Source organism: Adiantum capillus-veneris, chromosome 23 (assembly GCF_014529385.1).
Source record: "Adiantum capillus-veneris isolate H3 chromosome 23, ASM1452938v2, whole genome shotgun sequence".
Lineage (NCBI taxonomy): Eukaryota > Viridiplantae > Streptophyta > Polypodiopsida > Polypodiales > Pteridaceae > Adiantum > Adiantum capillus-veneris.
In genome coordinates, this window is record NC_140953.1 from 62,117,685 (window position 1) to 62,138,642 (window position 20,958).

General features: G+C 42.0%; 1 protein-coding gene across 1 annotated transcript; it reads left to right on the forward strand.

Annotated features, from left to right (window-relative positions):
• Nucleotides 1-18,581: 18,581 nt before the first annotated feature.
• On the forward strand, nucleotides 18,582-20,233 carry LOC147427869 (uncharacterized). Its single transcript, XM_086497674.1, has one exon. The coding sequence runs from the start codon at nucleotides 18,648-18,650 to the stop codon at nucleotides 19,824-19,826; it is 1,179 nt and encodes a 392-aa protein (XP_086353800.1). The 5' UTR covers nucleotides 18,582-18,647; the 3' UTR covers nucleotides 19,827-20,233.
• Nucleotides 20,234-20,958: the final 725 nt, after the last annotated feature.

The following is a 20,958-nucleotide window of genomic DNA, read 5'->3' on the forward strand; positions in this document are numbered from 1 at the left end:
CTTGTACACATGTGGGCCCCACGTAACCACCTGGCTTTGGAAAATGGGCAATCCTGTATTCGATGCACCATGCATGTGTATATACATATGCACAATCACTTCTTCCAAAAAACTCCTGACAACGCGAGTAGGAAATCTGGCTCACAACTGCATGGAAAGTTACGCCAAGGTTTCCTTGTATTATTCCAGTACCTTCAGAAGATCTGAAAACATTTAGACCCAAGTGGTTGCAAAAGGACAACAATGTTGAAAATCAAGATGTTTCTCTTGGTTTCATTGAACCTCCTCACTGCACCAATTATCAGCCATACAGACAAGTGGCTCACGTATGAGACGTCAATAAAGAAAACATCAGTATCCTTAAGAAGATATTACTACTTGTGTTTTCGAGGACGAAAACTCTTCCGTAAGGGGGGAGTAATGTCAGGACAAGGGTCCTACGGGGCAAGGCCCAACCTAGGGGGTTAGGGACCTAGGCCAAGGGCCTGGACTAGACCAGTGTGGACCGAGGATCCGCTTAGGGCAAGAGCTAGGAGCTAGGCCTATATAAAGGGAGGTAGGGAGGAGGATCCTATGTTCAGTTACCCTAGGTCTTACAAGGAAGCCCTTTTTAGTGCATCCCACAATTGTGGGTAGGGGTTACTTAGTAGAGGTGCCTACGTTGAAATGAAAGGGCCCTATGGCTCAAGTTGAGGGTGCGCCTCTCCTCAACATGGCCATGAATGTGGGTGTGGACCTCTACAATTTCACCCCTCTTCATGTTGTTTGTGATGGAAGCTAGGTGAAGTCGAGCTCTCTTGTAGTACATGATTAAGACTTGAGTATAACAACAAAACCGCTCTGTTATACATGTGAATAGGAGAGTGTTTCCCATTTTCTCTATGGGTTTTTTTTTAGTTTTCTGACTAAAGATTACAGTTTTTTATATAAGTTTTGTTTGGAATGGCTTTTAATGAATTTATGTGCATGTATAGGAGCAACTATGAAGCCTTGTGTTGCAAAAGTCAGGACTCTTGAGATCATGGGAGTGTGCAGTCTTTATGTCTAAAAATGAAAAAGTTTTCCTTAAATTTTTTTGGATTTTCTCCTAAAATTCAATGGTTTGTTTTCTTCCTTGAGTGCAATTGATCATAGATGGGGCTATGGCAGTGTAGAGGGAAGTTAGTCAAGTGTAGGCGGGGTTGTGTGTGTGGTAAGGGTGATCAAAATTTGTGAGTGGAGATCAACCCATATTTTCTTGTGAAACCTAAGTTATTCATCCTTATCTATCGTGCAAATATGGCGGTGTTATAGAGGCCACCCCCAAACTCGTCACAACATGAAAGAACAATGTAGTGTTATCATGATGTGCATGATATGTGTCCCCAAGGCCTGCTTATTATAAGCAATGAGGAAGATAGAATTGCATTTTACTCTTTGAGGAGACTCTTCGAGATGTCTTGCCCCTTTTTGCTATAAGATTAGGCCAGGTATTTAGTTTGTGTAATGCATATAAATGTTTAAGAAAAAGTATTCACATAACATCCTTAACAAGGTCGAAAGTTGGTATGAAAATTGTAAACTACTATCTACCCTATTGCAAATAAAGCTTAAATTGAGGATGTATGATAGTTGATAGCCCATTGAACATTTTTTTGGCAAAGATTGAGTGCTTCAATTATCGATACATAACATACATCGTGACACTCAGTTGTGGGTTGCTCAAGCTAGTAGGTTCATATGAGCACAACCTAGGTATAAAGCATAGGAATGTTGTGAAGTGCATGATTGGTCACGTAGATAACGTGGAATTCTCATAATTCTTTCAAGAGGGGATTGTTATGGTTAGAAAAACTATCATTAGCTTCTTGGTTATTGCTCTATGGATGCCGATGAAGTGGGATCAAGTGTCTCATCAAATCTGAGGCCATTTCATTGCACATAGCCTTCAGTTGCAAGCCTTGCATCAACAACTCCAACCTTTCTCTTGGTCTTTAGCACCCACTTAATACCGATAGGACTCTTGCCCTTTGGAAAATCCACCATATCCTAAGTATGATTATCATGTAAACAATAATTCTCTTGTTGATAGCTTCATTCTAATTATCACAAGAGCCTTCAAAGAGCTGGATCCTCTATATCACCTTGCGAAAACCAATTTGCCATGATGTCCTTGACAAAACTTGTATTGGCATGTGCTTTGTGCAACTACAATGCATCTAATCTAATATAACAAAAAGTTTTTATAGTTAATATAGGCATGGCTCTTTCTTGATCTGAAAGCCACTTGCTCTTCCTGCATAGACTCCTCTACATCTTGAGGTGAAGATTCTTCAATAGTATCATACTAGTACAAATCATGATTGCCAATGACAAATGGAATTATCCCTTCCAATATACCCCCCCCCCCCACCCCCTCCCCTTTTTTTTGTACATGAGGCTAGAGATCATAATTTTCAAAAAGCGTGTAATTGGATTGCAAATCAAGTAACCTTTACTGTTGTTGTATGTTTGATTGGCTTATTATCAACCTTGCCTCCTAACTAGTGAGGAGTATGAGCATAATCAGGACCAGAAAACACCCAAATGATACATTGGAGGCTTTTTGTTATACAAAGCCTCTAATGGTGTAATCCTCTTCAAGTTTGTGGAGTATATTTGCTTAATACATATTTGCGGACACAAGCCTTCATCCCCAGAAGTTTTGAGGGAGACCTTTAGCTTTGGGCATAAACCTAGCCATCTCCATCAGCCATCAAGACTTGTTCTTCCTTTGTTTGACACCATATTTTTGTGGTGTATGTGGCATTATATATAGATGCAACATGCCATTTGAGCCAAAAATTCCTTAAATGTTGCCCTTATGGCTAGGTTGCAACCATCATAAAGCCCTAGCTTTAAGAGTAATGTAGTGGAGAGTGTTTGGAACCAACAACGATGGGGCTATAAGCTCTCTTTTACCATGTACATGGTAAAGACTCAAATTCAGACTCATATAATTGAGAAGCCAAACCATTTGAGTCTTTACCATGATGTACATGGTAAAGACTCAAAATCACACTCATATAACTGAGAAGCGGAACCCAATTCAGCAAAAATTAAGTCCACTTTTTGTCGAAGGTTGTTTTTGAGAGGGGAACAACAAATATTACTTAATTGACTCCAATTTCATCGCAGTAAAAAGACTCTTTTTAATACTAATTTTTCTCAGAATTGAAACATGGATTTTGTTCATACTTAAGCTATTTCATTTTTGCATAGAGCCTCTACTGTCTTGCTTGTAATATTCACATCACATTCCCATTGAAAAACCACAACATGCCCTCAACTAGAATACTCCCTAATGAGATTTAGACTAGGGCCCTCGAGTTAGGTATAGGACTAACGATATAAATATATACAAGCAACTCTAATTATTAATGACAAACTTTAATCTATCTTCTCTTCCCTTTTGGATAAAAACTTGTCTAAGAACATGGTTTTGTATGCTTTCACACAGTGAAGTCATTAGATACTTATTAAGAAACATGAGGTTATACCAAAAGTACTGCGAGGAGAGACACCTTCCAGCCAATATGGAAATGAACAGCCATAGCCTCATCCCTATACACAACACATGTCTCTTTAAATTTCCTTTAAATTCTTCCTTCAATTGCATAAGCTAGTCAGTTAATGACTACATAATCCAAACAAAAAATAAAAAACTTCGCCTTCTACATTGAACCAGTTTGATGACTCAGACCAAGGCTAGTGTTACATGCTCCTATAAGAGATACACCTCATCATGCAGCTTATAGTATCACCATGGACTAATTGACTACCTTGGTCAATTTCATTAAATGCGTTGGGCCCACCACAATGACATTTCCCTTCTTCAAAAGAATGCAAATACAAAGTCTTTTAAGTGCAAACATAGATTTCCCGTGCAGGCTGCAATGGAAAAAAGACGAGAAAATAAGTTTGATTGATGATATGGTCGACTCGAGAGCCCCAAAATATGCACCGCAAATATAATGGAGTACAAACTAGACAGCGGGAGTCTGTTGTTAGTTCAATGAAGCAGAGATATGTACAACAGTACTTGTCCATTCCTAAAACAAGGCACTGAGTCATGTCTGCAAAATCAGAGTGAAGAGCCTCATAATGAACAAAGAATAGTTTGAATATGCATTGAAGCCTGCACATTCAGTCCCCAAAAAATCACATTTGCCTCATATCGTTCACCATTGAGGATGAAGGCTGCCAAGCATATGGCAATGTTTTATATGGAGAGAACAGTGCATATCCAATGTCATCTTCAGTGCAGCATCAACACGGCTGCTCAAACCTGTGAAAGCAAAAGTAATACGAACTCTTTGAATAAAAAAAGTTACACGGCGTAACAGAATACATTGGCAACCTCATGGAAGGTAACTAGTTGCCTAGAAGCACATATGACAACCTTGTACCTCGTTTTAAAGTTCAGAGCACACATACCAAATGGTGGGCGCTCAAAGTAGACTTGAGCATTAGGTGAAGTGGAGAAGGCAGCCTTCATCCTCAATGGTGAACGATATGAGGCAAATGTAATTCATTGGGGATAGAATGCATGGGCTTCAGTGCATATCCAAACTATTCTTTGTGCATTATGAGGCTCTTCACTTTGATTTTGCAGACATAACTCAGTGCCTTGTTTTAGGAATGGACAAGTACTGTTGTACATGTCTCTGCTTCATTGAACTAACAACAGACTCCCTCTGTCTAGTTTGTACTCCATTATATTTGCGGTGCATATTTTGGGGCTCTCGAGTCGACCATATCATCAATCAAACTTATTTTCTCGTCTTTTTTCCATTGCGGCTTGCACAGGAAATCTATGTTTGCACTTAAAAGAGTTTGTATTTGCATTCTTTTGAAGAAGTGAAATGTCATTGTGGTGGGCCCAACGCATTTAATGAAATTGACCAAGGTAGTCAATTAGTCCATGGTGGTACTGTAAGCTGCATGATGAGGTTTATCTCTTACAGGAGCATGTAACACTAGCCTTGGATCCGAGTCATCAAACTGGTTCAATGTAGAAGGCGAAGTTTTTTATTTTTTCTTTGGATTTTGTAGTTATTAACTGAGTAGCTTACGCAATTGAAGGAAGAATTCTAATGAAATTTAAAGAGACATGTGTTGTGTATAGGGATGAGGCTGTGGCTGTTCATTTTCATATTGGCTGGAAGGTGTCTCTCCTCGCGGTACTTTTGGTATACCCTCATGTTTCTTAATAAGTATCCGTATCAAACATATGAAACCTATCAAACAATTGTGTATGCATGTATGTAGAAACCAACAATTTAAGAACATTCAAATTGACTTATAGCATTGCTATCTACCTTCTTTCAAATTTCAAGCATATGGCATATGTATAATTCATATGCATGTGCAATCATAAAATTAACAATCATTCCTACTTGCAAATCCATGCAGATGAATGGAAATTGCTAAGTCTATGAAAAACCTTGCTATAACAACAAGAAAACCAAGCGTTATAAGCGTTCTAAGAGAGCCTTGTCCAGAGTCTTCATGGCATCTTATGGCTGGAAAAAAGCTTTGGATTCGAGGAAACATGTTGAGCATCAAGCTGCACTTTGTGCTCGATGGTAAACTTGAGGTTTATGAGGCTGCTTGTGTTTGTAGTGTAGCTTGTATACCATTTTGAACCCCTTTGTCGTAGGCTCAACAAGTGTAGAACAATTGCTCATCATTGAGATCCAAGGTGATGAGGCCAATATGCTACCTTGCATGACCGCAAAGCACGCAAGCACATGCCACCGCACTTCCTCGCAAACCATTGGCGTGGGACGTCGGAGAGGGGGAATGGGTAACACACCCAACACACACACACACATTGTGCCTCTCTATAGCCAAGGGTATTCACAACACCTCTGTCCTCTTAGAAAACACCTTCAAAACAACCAACTCACACTAGAAGACCACTGTTTGCACACAAACCAACGCGTCAACATGCTCACCAAGACATAACACATGCACACACACTTTGGGGATCGACACCCACACTCCATCTGCACAGCTTCTATTGCATAGATCATTGCCACACACAGAACCTCTCTCTCTCTCTCTACACCACAAAACGGTCCGTGGACACACACCTCCGTCGAAACACACACACACACACAAAGAGAAATAGCAGAAGAGAAACGGGGGTGGGGGCCCATAGACAGTCGGGCAATACACTACTTCACTTGATCTAGCAAACCTCTTTACATTAACATGAGTGCCACTCCATGGCCGACTCGGCAAACCACACACCCATAAAGCTCCATAGGCACACACTCTGAGAGTGGCCTCCAAAAACCCTAAAAAAATGACAAAAAAAGTTGTTTTTATAGAGGCTCCTTTGCCATTTTTAGCAGCTCCTCTCTCATTGGTCCACCTTTGCACTCAATTTAGAAACTTTGATGAGCTTGGCACTGCTTGGTCGACTTTCAACTCCCTCTCTCACTCTCAGTTTCAATGCCTCGAGGCCACTAGCGCTAGCACTAGTGGTCACCCCTCTTCTTCAATAAAATGGGGCCTCATGGAGCCACAAGAACCATCGCTTGTGAACCTGCCATGTCATCACTACAATGCACTACTGTCCAACCACTGATTGTAGCTATGTGCCACCGCAACACCACCAAAATCACCCAGAGCCGCCTGGTAAGCAAGCGAGCAGCGCCAAAGGCACCACGCCATAGCCACATGCTAGAGAGCTCTCTCTCTCTCTCTCTCTCTCTCTCTCTCTCTCTCTCTCTCTCTCTCTCTCTCTCTCTCTCTCTCTCTCTCTCTCTCTCTCTCTCTCTCTCTCTCTCTCTCTCTCTCTCTCTCTCTCTCTCTCTCTCTCTCAATTCATGCCCAAGGGAAGTGCTCACTCCAGCCTATATACTCTTACTCCTTGCTTCGCATGCCCACATGTGGGACTATAGCCGCTACCATGTGGCATTGCTTGGGGTGGCCACCCTTTGAACCTCCCCAAACCTCACATAGAATTTATATCAAAAGACCCTCTTTGAGTGCCCTTTTTTAATCTTCTCCACTCTCTTTCTCACCGACTTGATTCCCAAGTCGCAAATCTCGACCAAAAATTCACTTCCTTGACTCCAAACTATGAAAACCCTGCCACATTCTAACCTGGTCAAGACCGCCAACCGAGGCCGCCAAAATGGTGAAAAGTCATATGTCCACATCCCACTGCAAACTACACCAAACTTTGATCTGGCATATCTCCTCCACCGCAACTCCGATTGATGAGCCCTCAAATCCTATTGGCTCCACACAATGCCCACTACTTTTTGGAAATCTGTTGGGGCCAAAAAAACACCAGATGGCATGTCTATCGATGCGTTCAATCTTCCACATAACTTGTCCCCCTTGAAATCTTCAAGTGGTCATATCTTGCTCATTCGAGCTCCGATTGACAATCCAAGAAGATCAACATGCTCTGCAACACGATATCCATTGACATCAAGTCTAGAAACTTGTCTCCACCTGCCCTGTCCATCAAGGATCTGCAAAACCTTCCACCTTTGACTAGCATAACTCCCACACCGGAGCTCCGTTTGAGGAGCCGTCTAGACTAGCTTGTAGAGCATCTCAAGCACCACATTCCAAGGCATAATTCCCGCACTTCGGACACCTGGACCTTGCCAACCTGCTTGAGCCTTTTTGGAGACTACTTGGCCTAAGAAACCACGTTAGACATGAAGGAGTACGAGCGGAAGTGCGACGCGAGAGAGAGTGCGAGAAGAAGAGCACGACGATATGGTGAACTCGCTCTACTGTAATGTGTAGAGCATAGTGAGTTATTATTAGGTTTTTACAAAAGAATATGTGTACATACCTGGCGGCCCGCCCACTTACCTGGGCGACCACATTGGGCTTTATACCCCAACAACCTCCCACTTAAAGTCCAATGTGGTACTTTAAGTGTGAGAGAAGCTACTATACAAGCTAATATACAAGAGATGTAGAGAAGTGATGTACTACCCTACACCTATCTGCTTGTGAAACTGCGCAAAGCTCTATGAGGGAAGTCCTTTTGTAAGTAGATCAGCAAGATTTTTTGTGGTGTGAACTTTGACAAGCTGAAGTTGCTTATCCTCGAGCATTTCCCTGATGAAATGATACTTCACATCCACATGCTTTGTCTTTGAGTGATAAACTGGATTGCGAGCCAATTGTATAGCACTTTGACTATCACAATATAACACAGGCATCTCTTCTTTGATTCCCAAATCTGTTACTAGTCGATTAAGCCAAATTGATTCTTTGCATGCCTCTGATGCTGCAACATATTCAGCCTCTGTAGTAGACTGAGTAACACAATCTTGTAATCTAGAATGCCATGATACTGCTCCACCAGCCAATGTAAAGACATACCCTGACGTAGACCTTCGGTTGTCTAAGTCACCTGCATAATTTGAGTCTGTAAAACCCTTTACACTTAGCTCCTGACTCCCATAGCATATACGCATACTCTTTGTAGCTTTCAGGTATCTCAATATTCCTTTCACTGCCTCCCAATGTTTCTTGCCTGGGTTTGACATGTATCGACTTACTACTCCCACTGCAAATGCAATGTCTGGGCGAGTAGCAATCATTGCATACATCAAACTACCCACTGCAGACGCATATGGAATCTTATCCATTTTAGCCTGTTCTTCCTCAGACACAGGACAATCTTGTTTGCTAAGTTTCCCATATGGTGGCAATGGAACACTCAGTGCCTTTCCCTTCTCCATATTGAAACGTTGCAAAACCTTGTCAATATACTCTGTTTGAGATAACCAAATCAACTTCTTTGAGCTGTCTCTCTCAATGCGCATACCAAGTATATGACTTGCCTCACCCATGTCTTTCATGTCAAACGATTTTGCCATCTTTGACTTCAAAGCTGAAATTTCTTCCAAGTGCTTGCCAGCAATCAACATGTCATCCACATACAAAATAAGGATCAGCCAACTACCATCCTTAGCCTTCTTTGTATATAGACAGTGATCGAACTCACTATGTTTGTAGCCTTGAGAAAGCATAAACTTGTGGAATTTATGGTACCATGCCCTCGGTGATTGTTTTAAGCCATAAAGACTCTTTAACAACTGGCATACCCAATCTTCCTTACCTTTCTCAACAAACCCTTCTGGCTGCTGCATGTAAATTTCCACATCTAAATCACCATGCAAGAACGCTGTCTTGACATCCATTTGGTGCAACACCAAATCTAATATGGCAACCAATGCAAGAAAGCATCTCAATGTAGTCATCTTGACCACCGGAGAGAAGACTTCATCAAAGTCAATGCCTTGTTCTTGCTTAAAGCCCTTGGCAACAAGCCTTGCTTTGTACTTTGGCTGACTATCATGAGCGGTGATCTTATACCTGTAAACCCATTTACAAGGTAGAGCCTTTTTGCCCTGTGGTAATTTAACTAGCTTCCATGTCTGGTTTTTATGCAGAGCTGTCATCTCAGATTGCATGGCCAATTGCCAATTCCCGGAGTCCTTCATTTGCACTGCTTCCTTGTAACATGAAGGCTCATTGCAATCAGTCAACATGACATAGTTCATAGATGGAACAAACCTATCAGGAGGTCGCGTGACACGTCCAGATCTACGCACAATAGGTGGCTCAGGCTCAACCACAACCTGTGGTTCCACTCTATCCTATCCTTGCCCCTCTTGAGCCCTGACATTTTGTCTTGCACGTGCAGGTCCATCTTCTTGGAAGACAACTCTTCTAATCTCCTCAACCCTCTCTGGTTTAGAATGATATTTGGATTCATTAAAGTGAACATCATTGCTGCGGACAACCTTTCTGCATTCGGGATCCCAAAGTCTGTACCCCATCTCACCAGAATTACCATAGCCTAGAAAGATGCACTTTCTACTCTTTGGCTCAAGTTTGTTCCTAAATTCCTTTGGAACGTGAGTATATGCCTCACAGCCAAAGACTCTGAGATGCTTGTATGAGGGCATTTTGCCTGACCATACCATCTCTGGCATTGAATCCTTCTGCAAAACCTTGCTAGGAGATCTATTTACAAGATGAAAAGCTGTTGATACAGCTTCAGCCCAAAACCCATTTGGCAGTTGTGCATTAGACAACATACTTCTGACCTTCTCTTGTATGGTCCTATTCATCCTCTCAGCACCACCATTTTGAGGAGGATTGTAAGGAGCAGTAAGTTCACGTTTTATACCTTTTGACTCACAAAAGTCTTGAAAGGCCTTTGAAACATACTCTCCACCATTGTCAGTGCGTAAGCATTTAAGCTTCTTGCCACTTTGATTCTCCACAAGTGTCACAAACGTTTTGAAAACACTAAACGCTTCATCCTTGTGCTTGAGAAAGTAAACCCATACTTTCCTCGAGTAATCATCTATAAATGTCATAAAGTAAGAAGCTCCTCCTAGAGATAGGTTAGGCATAGGTCCACACAAATCACTATGAACAAGTGCCAACTGTGTATCTCTTCTACTGCTTCTATGCTTATGTGGCTGCTCTGTTTGCTTACCATACAGACAATGTTCACAGAATTCAAAATCATTAAATGAAAAGCCAGGCAAATAACCAGAAAGAGACAAGATTTCCATTCCCTTCTTGGACATATGTCCTAACCGGCTATGCCACAAAGAAACGTTCGGCTGCTTGGTTACATTGATTACATTTTTAGAGACATTTGATACATAAATCACGTAAAGTCCTCCAGACCTTACTCCATGTGCTACTGTCATAGAACCCTTGGATATCTTCCACATGTTCTGTCCAGAAGTGGTGACGTAGCCAGCATCATCAGGTAAAGCTGTGTTGATCAAGCTCTTTGTAATTGCGGGAACATGTCTCACATTCTTCAGCGTGAAAGAAGAGCCATTCTGAAACTTCAATTGAACATCTCCAACACCTAAGATCTCACATGTTTGCCCATTGCCTAGCCGAACATGATCTTTAGTGGTCACATAAGAGGTAAACCACTCCTTGTTTGGAGACACATGAAGTGATGCCCCTGAGTCTATAATCCAGTCACTCAGTGCATTTCCATCAGATGCTGAAAGAAGAGCTGAGTCCATTGTATTCTTCAAGAAGTAGATGTCTCCTGACACTAGACTGTCATCCTCTGCAACAATGTTTGTCACATTTATTTCTTGAATCTTCACTGAGGACTTGTTCTTCTCACCATGGTCTTCAGCTTTCTCTTTGCCTTTTTCTGCTTTCCATTCTCTGCAGTCTCTTTTCATGTGACCCTTCTTGCCACAATGGTAGCATTCTATGTCACTCTTGCCTTTAGCACTGCGGGACTTGCTATGAGACTGATTCCTCTTTCCACCTTTGTACTTTTCTTTGGTCCTTCCCCTGACAACTAAGGCTGTTCCTTTGCCTTTGTCCATTGTCTTTCTATTGGTTTCTTCAGTAAGCAGACTTCCTTCTACACCTGCTATGTTCAAACCATCTGGAGGTGCAGAATTACTCAAAGCTGTGCGAAAAGTGTCCCAACTTTCCGGCAATGTGATCAACAGGAACATAGCTCTAACAGGTTCATCAAACTTGACACCTTGAGCTGACAACTGACTATAGATTGTGTTGAATTCATTCAAATGATTGGACATAGGTGTCCCTTCTTTCATCTTCAAGTCAACAAGCTTCTTAAGCCAGTATACCTGTGAAGCTGCACTCTGCTTCTCATAAAGATCACTCAGCTTTAACCATGCTTGATAAGCCAACATCTCGTCTGCTACATTGAAGTAAACGCTTTCTGCCAAAGTCAGCATAATGGTAGAAAGTGCCAATTCATCCATTTCGCTCCATTCATCTTCGTCCATATCTTCTTGTTTTATCCCTTTGAGCTTTATAGGTTTTATCTGCTTCTTTTGTACCAACACGTGCCAAATCTGCTTCTTCCACAATGGGAAATTGGTTCCATCCAGCTTCTTGATATTGTAAAGAGCAGTGTCCTGTGATCCAGCCATAGCTACGCTTCACAGTGGTTTACTTTCCTGGGAAAAATTCGGCAAAGTTTCCCCTGTAAACTGACCTCTGAACCAATATCAACCTGATGAACTAGTGGATGTCGCCTACATACTGTGTGTAGATGTGCCCGTGTCGTATGTGACACGCCTCCAAGAACTGTGAGCCGTCCTTCGATGTGTAGACAGCCACAAATCAACACTCTGGGAGTGTCGATATCCTTAGCACCTGCAGTCGTAGGCCGAAAACCCTAAATTTGCAGAGTCGGATCTGCACTCGTCGAGACCACGTAACCGAAAATGGCCTGCGCAAACCTTTGTCGAAGCTGAACAGTGGCCGAGATGACCTCAGAATGAAATTCTGAGAACACCAAGCCCTTCGAGTTGTCCCAGAGGATTTGGGGCCGTGTCTTCGCCTATCGAATTTCACTCCAATATGAGCTGGTGACTCTAGCCTCCTGCAGTGCTGCCCCGAGCCTCGATCTGAGCTCTGATACCAGTTGAAGGAGTACGAGCGGAAGTGCGATGCGAGAGAGAGTGCGAGAAGAAGAGCACGACGATATGGTGAACTGGCTCTACTGTAATGTGTAGAGCATAGTGAGTTCTTATTAGGTTTTTACAAAAGAATATGTGTACATACCTGGCGGCCCGCCCACTTACCTGGGCGACCACATTGGGCTTTATACCCCAACAAGACATACATTATCGCTATCGCTTGTTTGCCTAGGACCTTTGCACCCGCTTTAGCATCGTTTCTTGCACCTATAGACACCCATATCATTGCATTGACCAATTCCTAGCATCGACCAACTTTGGTCGCACCATCATTGCCCAACCCCCTTGTTGAACATTTATGTTCAACCAAAAAAAGGCTTATTGAACTAAAAAATTGCAACACCCAACAAACACACTTCGCACACCATAACCACTACCATATGTACAAATTTGTCTCCTACTACTTGATACCCTTGCTCAAGTGCGTTGCCCAACCCCCTTGTTGAAACATTCATGCTTATTGGACTCCAAAACTGCACAACAAACAAACACTTTATACACACTATAACTAGCCACCATATATATAAAACCTGACTCTTGCTACCCCCGCCTTTGCTCAAGCGGGCTGACGAACCCCCTACATCATAACATAGCTTCCACTTGGGTCAAACACCTGGCACTGGTCACGTCCATTCACATGCAACACCTTCCCATAATGTTGCACCCCAACGCGTAGCCAATCATGCATATGAGCTGCCCATGGCATATCTGCACTATTCCAAGCATCCATTGGCACACCATCACAATCCAAATGCATACCATCAGACATATACGTACTTGATCCACCCTCCCAACCATGTCTCCATGGAAGGAATCTCCTCTAAAGGGCATTGTGGCTAATACAAATACTCCTCCATAGCTACCTCTGCATGCATAACAATAGTAGCAGACAATTGCTCACCCAAAGGGAACTCCATTTGTGGAGGGGTAAACCCGCACATCACCTGTATCCTAGCCAAATCTTTTATCAACAAGCACCTACGACTCCTCATCCATGTCAATCACTGGGTCGTGAAATCCCCAATCAGCTTCCTTTGCAGTGCATACCTGATCAAAAGAACCTATATCCAAGCCATCACCAGTGAAATCCATATGCGAGAGTAGATGCTCCCTCTGTTCAGCATCTAGCACATTATGAGCACAAGAAGGGTGTCCAAATCCATTGGCCTCCACTTCATCACCATCCTCTTGTCGACCTTGTAGGCCAGCTTGGTTGTCCACAGATGCGGCCTTGCCCTTCTTTGTAAAGCTGCAAACTAACTGCAATGCTATAACACCTTCCATCGCAACCCTCATTAGCATAGCCATCAACATAGTGTCCCATGCCATACTCAATTGCATATCCTCGTGCACAAGCTCTAATGCTTCAACCTGATCTTCTTTCACATTGCCAATCACCAGATTCTCAGACATACAACAAGGCAATTTCACTCTTATCAACATTGCTCATCGGAATTTGTTTGCTCGCCATATGATGTGGGCTCATCCTCCCAGCTATCTTTTTTGCTTGTCTCCCAAAAGCTTGATCTTGCATCTTCATCACCACCACCGTATGCTAAATCTGCATCGACATCCTTCTCCTCTTGTTGCTCCACAAAAGCTTGACCACCAACTTGGCCTCGCACACATTCTGTATCCACTTCTAGGCTCTTGGCATCTGCAACTTGACTACACTCCACTACCTTTTCATGCATAACCTCTATAAAAACATGTCCTTTTACCTCTTCACTCTACTCTTGAGACTTGACATCGGCTAACTCCTCTGCACCCGGGTTCTCCTCTATGGAATGCTCATCCTCCTTGACAAGCTCGTTCGCCATTAGCATAGGCACACCCTAAACAGGAAACTCCCAAGGGGCATAACTGACCATTGGCCTTACCTCAATAGATTATGCACTTCAAACAACCCTCCCCATAAAAATTACATCCATATCACCCTCCTCATGCATAACATTGGACTAACTCCTTACGCACATAAGCAACTTTTACCAAATTTTTACCCACATACAAAGAAGCTAGCCTAAGGTGATGTTATTGTCTTTGGGGATATGAATGCCCACACAAAAACATTGCAACGTGATACACAAAAAAATTGATATGCCATACATTTCAAGGGAGTTTCTTATTTTAAAGGCAAAGTTATTGTCTTTGGGGATATGAATGCCCGGACAAAAACAAAGAAGCTAGCCTAAGGTGATGTTATTGTCTTTGGGGATATGAATGCCCACACAAAAACATTGCAACGTGATACACAAAAAAATTGATATGCCATACATTTCAAGGGAGTTTCTTATTTTAAAGGCAAAGTTATTGTCTTTGGGGATATGAATGCCCGGACAAAAACATTAGCAACGTGCCCGGACAAAAACATTAGCAACGTGATACACAAACAACTTGATATGCCATACAGTTGAGGGGAGTTGGAGGAAGTTCTCTTGTATGATCATACTTCAATGGATGAGAAAGAGTTGGATCACTATGGAAAGCTACGTTTACACATGTGCAATAGTACGTGTATGCTCACTATCGATGTGTATATTTATGGAGTGGAACTGATGGATTTACATGTTGAAAACACAATGAGGGATAGTGTGATTGACTATATGCTACTCTCCATAGCCATCATGTATTACATAAAGAATTTTATGTGGAGTCAATGGACCCCAAAATTTGACCATCGGACCTTATGTATTGAAAACTAAGGATGAAAATCTCATGTGAAGTGACGAAAAGTTATCGCTTTGCATGGATTTCAAATGGGCACCAATGTATATTGAAATGGTTAAGCAAAAGTTATGGATGCCGAAGCTCCAATATGACACACCATTGAAAGCTAAATGGGAACGTTCAAGAAATTTGGTTGTTATTGTGTTGAAGAATGCCTTGCCATAAGGCATGTCCATGGTATCAACGAAGGTAGATCACACAAAAGTTGGTTTGAAAAAGAGTGTGAAGATGCTTGAAAATCCTTGATACAGCTAAATTGCAACTATGGACAAAGGTAGATCACACAAAAGTTGGTTTGATAAAGAGTGTCAAGATGCTTGAAAATCCTTGATACAACTAAATGCAACTAAGGACAAAGATAACTATCAAAGTCATTTGTATGCATACAAGGCATCAATTCAAAAGAAGAAAAGAGCATGAAAAGTCAAGCGTCAATTCTTTCAAGTCCAAGAAAAGGTATGTGCATGTGGAAGATTTTGGAGAAACTTGAAGGGCAAGCAGGTTGAAAGTTTATGTAGCTTGAGTCATATGGATATGTACACGCATTTTAGGCAACAATATGAGCAATCAAATGCCAAAAAGGTACCATTTCATGGTTCACTCCCATGGATGTTCTCTTTTTTAGTATTGAGGATGTGTATGGTGGCGGGCTTGAAAAGTTGACCAATCACAAAGTGGGAGATCTTCAAGGTATCAAGCCGGAAATTATTATGGCAAAGTTGTTTGGGTGCATTATGGAGATAAAATTGAGTGATTGGACTAAAAAGAATGGCAAGCGTACAAAAGGACAAGTGGTCACTGTCAATGTAATAGCAACATTGACCATCTCGTCACTCTTTGTGTTCTGATAGAGGAAATTCGGTTGAAGGCAAGCGATTGTGTTGTTGCTTTATTGACTTTAAGAAATCCTTTGATACGATTCCACGAAACAATTTGTGGAGAAGGATGGAGGAACTCCAAGTGCCAAGTGAGTTTATGCTTGCGGTTTCTCTAGTCTATGAGAGTCAATTGTGCATGGGAAGAGGAATTTTTCGCAAGCATTATTGCCATTAAATAAGGATGTCTGTTGTCACCAACCCTCTTTGGTCTATGCACTGATCAATTGGAACAAATGGTATGTGACTTTATGTAACAAGAAGGCATTGTAGATGTTACTATTTGCAATGCGGTAATCATGCTTTTGTTGTATCTAGATGATGTAGTGCTTCTATCACACAATTTAGAAGATGAACAAAAGCTTATGGTTGTCCTTGAAAAATTTTGCTTGCATAGTGGGCTGATTGTGCATGAATCCAAAACAAAGGTTATGATTGTGAAAACCAACCATAAGGAGAAGCCATGCATTGTATACAACAATGAGACACTTGAAGTTATTGAGAGCTTTAAGTGACTTAGCCTTAAGGTTCCAGCCAATCACAAGGACACGTGTTATGCGTCATTTGGAAGGTGGGAAGAGAGCGTATTGTGCATTTGAGAACATGCGTAATGTGCGGGATCTCAAATGTTGGGTTCTCAAGAAGTACCTTTTTGACACATTGGTGACACCGTTTCTTTTTTATGGAGTAGAATTGTTTTCAAAGTCTACTTGGAAAGAGTTTGAAATGTCCAAAAATCTCTTTTTACAAACTTTCTCCAAGTTAAGACACATATATGCTTCTACTTCTTTGGTCGTGATCTCTTCCAATTGAGATTATGGGCATGGAAAGGGTAACTCTTCTTTGGTAAGGATCAACTTTTCCAATTGAGATTATGGGCATGGAAAGGGTAACTCTTCTTTGGTTGGGATCAACTTTTCCAATTGAGGTTATGGGCATGGAAAGGGTTGTGGAGTACATGATAAAGATGCGTCAAAAACCCCTCACATAGACTTCCTTCAATTGCATGGGAAGCAAGCAAAAATTGCACATTATACTCACTGCTACAAGTTCGAGAGTTTGAGTACAATACACTACTAGAGTGTACTAGAGTGCTTTATTTTTGCTTACATTGGAACTTGCTTTCCTCATGTGTCTTTAGTCCCATAGGTCATATTTGACCTTCGAGAACAATAATAAAATCTCTCTCTCTCTCTCTCTCTCTCTCTCTCTCTCTCTCTCTCTCTCTCTATATATATATATATATATATATATATATATATATATATATATATATATGAGAAAATTACCAAAATACCCCTCAAATTTGTGGAAATTCCCAAAATACCCCTCAAATTTCAAAAATTCCCAAAGTACCCTTGTATCTTTTTTTTTTGGATTGTTCAAGATTTTCTAATCTATATTCCTTTTGGACACTTGAGATGTGTTTTTGAGTGCTTAGAACATAATTTGTCACTAATTATCTCGCAAAAAAAGACAATTATGTCTAAAAATAATGAAGCAATTCATCTCCAAAACCTACATAACGAACTCAAATTATACTATTAGCATCTTATATTGATAGACAATTAGTCTTCTTATAAAAAGCTACAACTTTTTTGTTTTGGGAAATATTTAATCTCACAACCGGGGGTATTTTGGGAATTTTGGAAAATTTGAAGGGCATTTTGAGAATATATGATCAGATATTGGGGATATATTGGGAATTTTTGAAATTTGAGGGGTATTTTGGGAATTTCCATAAGCTAGAGGGGTATTTTGGTAATTTTCCATATATATATATGGAGGGAGGGAGAGAGAGAGGGAGGGAGGGAGGGAGGGAGGGAGGGGGGCGGAGGAGAGAGAGAGAGAGAGGGAGAGAGAGACAGAGAGAGATCCTCATCACTATATCACACGGGCATGGTCAAATGGGATCAATGGTGGAGGAGGAAAACGCGGGGCGCGCCAATCGTGGACCGTCAGATTTGACAATCGCCCCGAATTTACTAGTCTGTCCGAATTTACAAATTTACCTCGAATTTACTAATCAACCCACATTTACAATATGAGATACTCGAATCCCCTATATTTTAACGAATGCATGCGGGTGTAGTGGTTAGTCCACATGGCTCGTCGTGGAGAGGTCACGGGTTCAAGACGTGGGGTGCGGATTGCCCCGAATTTACAAACCTACTCGAATTTACTTTTCTCCCCGAATTTACCAAATGTCCCGAATTTACAAATGTGCATCTTACGGTCCGAATGTCCCGAATTTACAAATGTGCATCTTACGGTCCGAATCACCTCAACCGTAGATCCCATTTGAAGCTGCCGGTGCGAGATAGTGTGGAGGGAGAGCGATTGATGTTCTCAATTCAAATTATGCAAAGTAGCAAACGTGCAACGAGATTGCGCCACGTGGCCGAAGTGCAGAGGAAAATATCCAAGATAAGGCGCTTGGGATTTTTTAGGGTGGAAGGTTCGAGGTCTGTGAAGGGTAGGAGGTTTTAGGTCCGCTGCGAGCTCTTTGTCGCTCCACTCAGCAATGGCGTTGCTCGATGTGCCCAGTTTGCAGACTTCCTCTGTACTCTCGTTCGAGAATCGTAGCGCCATTGCCCCTTCTTCTCATTCCTCCCTGCGCTCCCGCCCGAAAGCCCACCTCCTCGTCTTGTCTGCGTCGCAGCAACAGAGCTGGATTGATAGCATCGCCAAGAAACCCCTGCAGCTTTCCGCCCTTCTTCCGTGGAAGAAGCCCTTAGATTCATCTTCCAGCGACTTCATGAATGATGAGAGCTTCTTCCATAGCTGTGATGATATCGAAGGTGTCGAAGAAATCCCAGACGTTTCTGATCTCAGCTTGGCCTTTGAGGACACACACGTAGATAAGCCTCTGTTTTTCCCCTTTGCATTTCTCAAAAATGCGTTCCAGGTGGAGTTTACCATTGAAGTTTTTCAGCTTCAACTTCATGTTTTGTTTGTGAGTTTATGTGATGCGCTGGGTCTTAATGAGCTATGGAGCTTTATCAGCGGAGACAATGATAAATTTGTGCCACAGCTTGCTGGTGTAAATGGACATTTGCATTTGCCAGAAGAGTGGAAGAACAGTATGCAATTTCAGGCACCTACGGTTTTGTTTGCAGCAAACATACCAAGGCGCACAATTGGCCCTCAGATAATCCCCACAGTGCATGATGGTGTACCATTGATTACTCCTGTTCAGCGAGGGGCTCACCCGAAGCCTCCACCACCAGCCAACAGATGGCAAGAGAAACAGAGAATTAGGAAGATGATGGAGGAGAGAGGGATCAAGAAACAACCTGGTCTTAGTCGCATTGAAGTCGGTGGGAAGGTACATGCATTTATGGCCAATGACAGAAATCATCCTGAGCTCCCTGCTATTCATGCAGAGCTGAGCAGGATAGTGAAGGAGATGTATGCAGCTGGCTATGAGCCCGACACTCGCTTTGTGCTGCATGATATTGATGAAGCTGCCAAAATCCGGGCAATCAACTTTCACAGTGAGAAACTTGCCATGTGTTATGGGTTCATAAAGACTCCACCAAGGACGCCCATTCGGATCATCAAGAATTTGCGAGTTTGTGGTGATTGCCACACTGCAACTAAGTACATGGCCTACCTTACAGGGAGAGAGATTATCATGAGAGATGCCTTTAGGTTCCACCATTTCAAGCACGGATACTGCTCTTGCGGTGATTATTGGTAACTGGTAATGGGCTTACTGGATTTGTATGTGAGCTTCCTGTCTGCTTGGGTCTATGTTTTGGTTGGCAGCTAGTTAGCTTATCATAGATGGTAGTTTAACCTGACACACCATATTTGAATGAATCACTGGCAAAGTTGACAAGATGTCATGTGGTTCAGATGGAGCTCCAAATTTGGATAACTTGGGGCTATGGTTGGGGACAAGGTTTGAACCAAAGGTCTCTTTGCTCTGTATTTTCTGAGTCTTCTAGTCTCATGCGCTTTGCAAGTTTACTTCTTTTCAATGTTTCTTCAACAACTCTGTATAGTATATCAATTTGGCATACGAAGTGCAAGAATGTCTTGCATTAACCGTGGTACCCTTGTATTTGCTTTAAGCAGCTTTGTGAATTTCCAATTGTGGGTGAATGCTAGGCTGGTCATGTGCTTTTCTATGGCTTGGTTAAAGGAGAGGCATCTTTCTGGTTTGAAGAGTGTTGAGGTCTTTGGTCATCTATGTTTTGGTTCATACGGGTATTGTACATGATTTATCTGTATACCACAAGTAGGATGTTGAACATGTCAAGTGATAATCGCTTTGGCCGAGGGCGAAAAGACTGTTATGATATGGGTCAACCTTAGGGTGTAGATTTTACTTAATATATGACATGTTAGATGCAGGCACTTCGTGTGTATGTCAGATATATGCATCTCAGGTCCCTATTTCGTTGACTCCTGGTGAAGAATGCATTGTTTTGTGTTGGAACAAGATGGTTCAGGCTGATGCCGTTGATTCCCTCGACCTCAAGCTGATTTCGTGTAGTAGTAGGATCAAATAGTTGCCCGATGTTTGCATCTGTTCTTGAAAAGATGGACTCTGCTCTAGGAATGATGCTAAGTCTGATGCCTTGGGGGCTAGAGTGTTCGTGAGGAGATCCGAGGAATGTGGTTGGTTGCCCTGTACCTGTTGTGTTACAGACAAGGCACCTACTTGATTACATGTGGATGGAAGTAGTTAAGCTGTGAACTTTTATGGCCTGTATGGCTAGTTACAGAGGAAAATGGATGCCTGAGAGCAGGAAATCTTGCGATACGTATTCTTACGTCATCATTGGGAGCTTACCTGAATTGGCTTCCACTCTTTTGATTGTGCT

Bases quoted from the DNA above. Each gene is read 5' to 3' on its own strand.
- LOC147427869 (XM_086497674.1), top strand. From the start codon at position 18,648: ATGGCGTTGCTCGATGTGCCCAGTTTGCAGACTTCCTCTGTACTCTCG.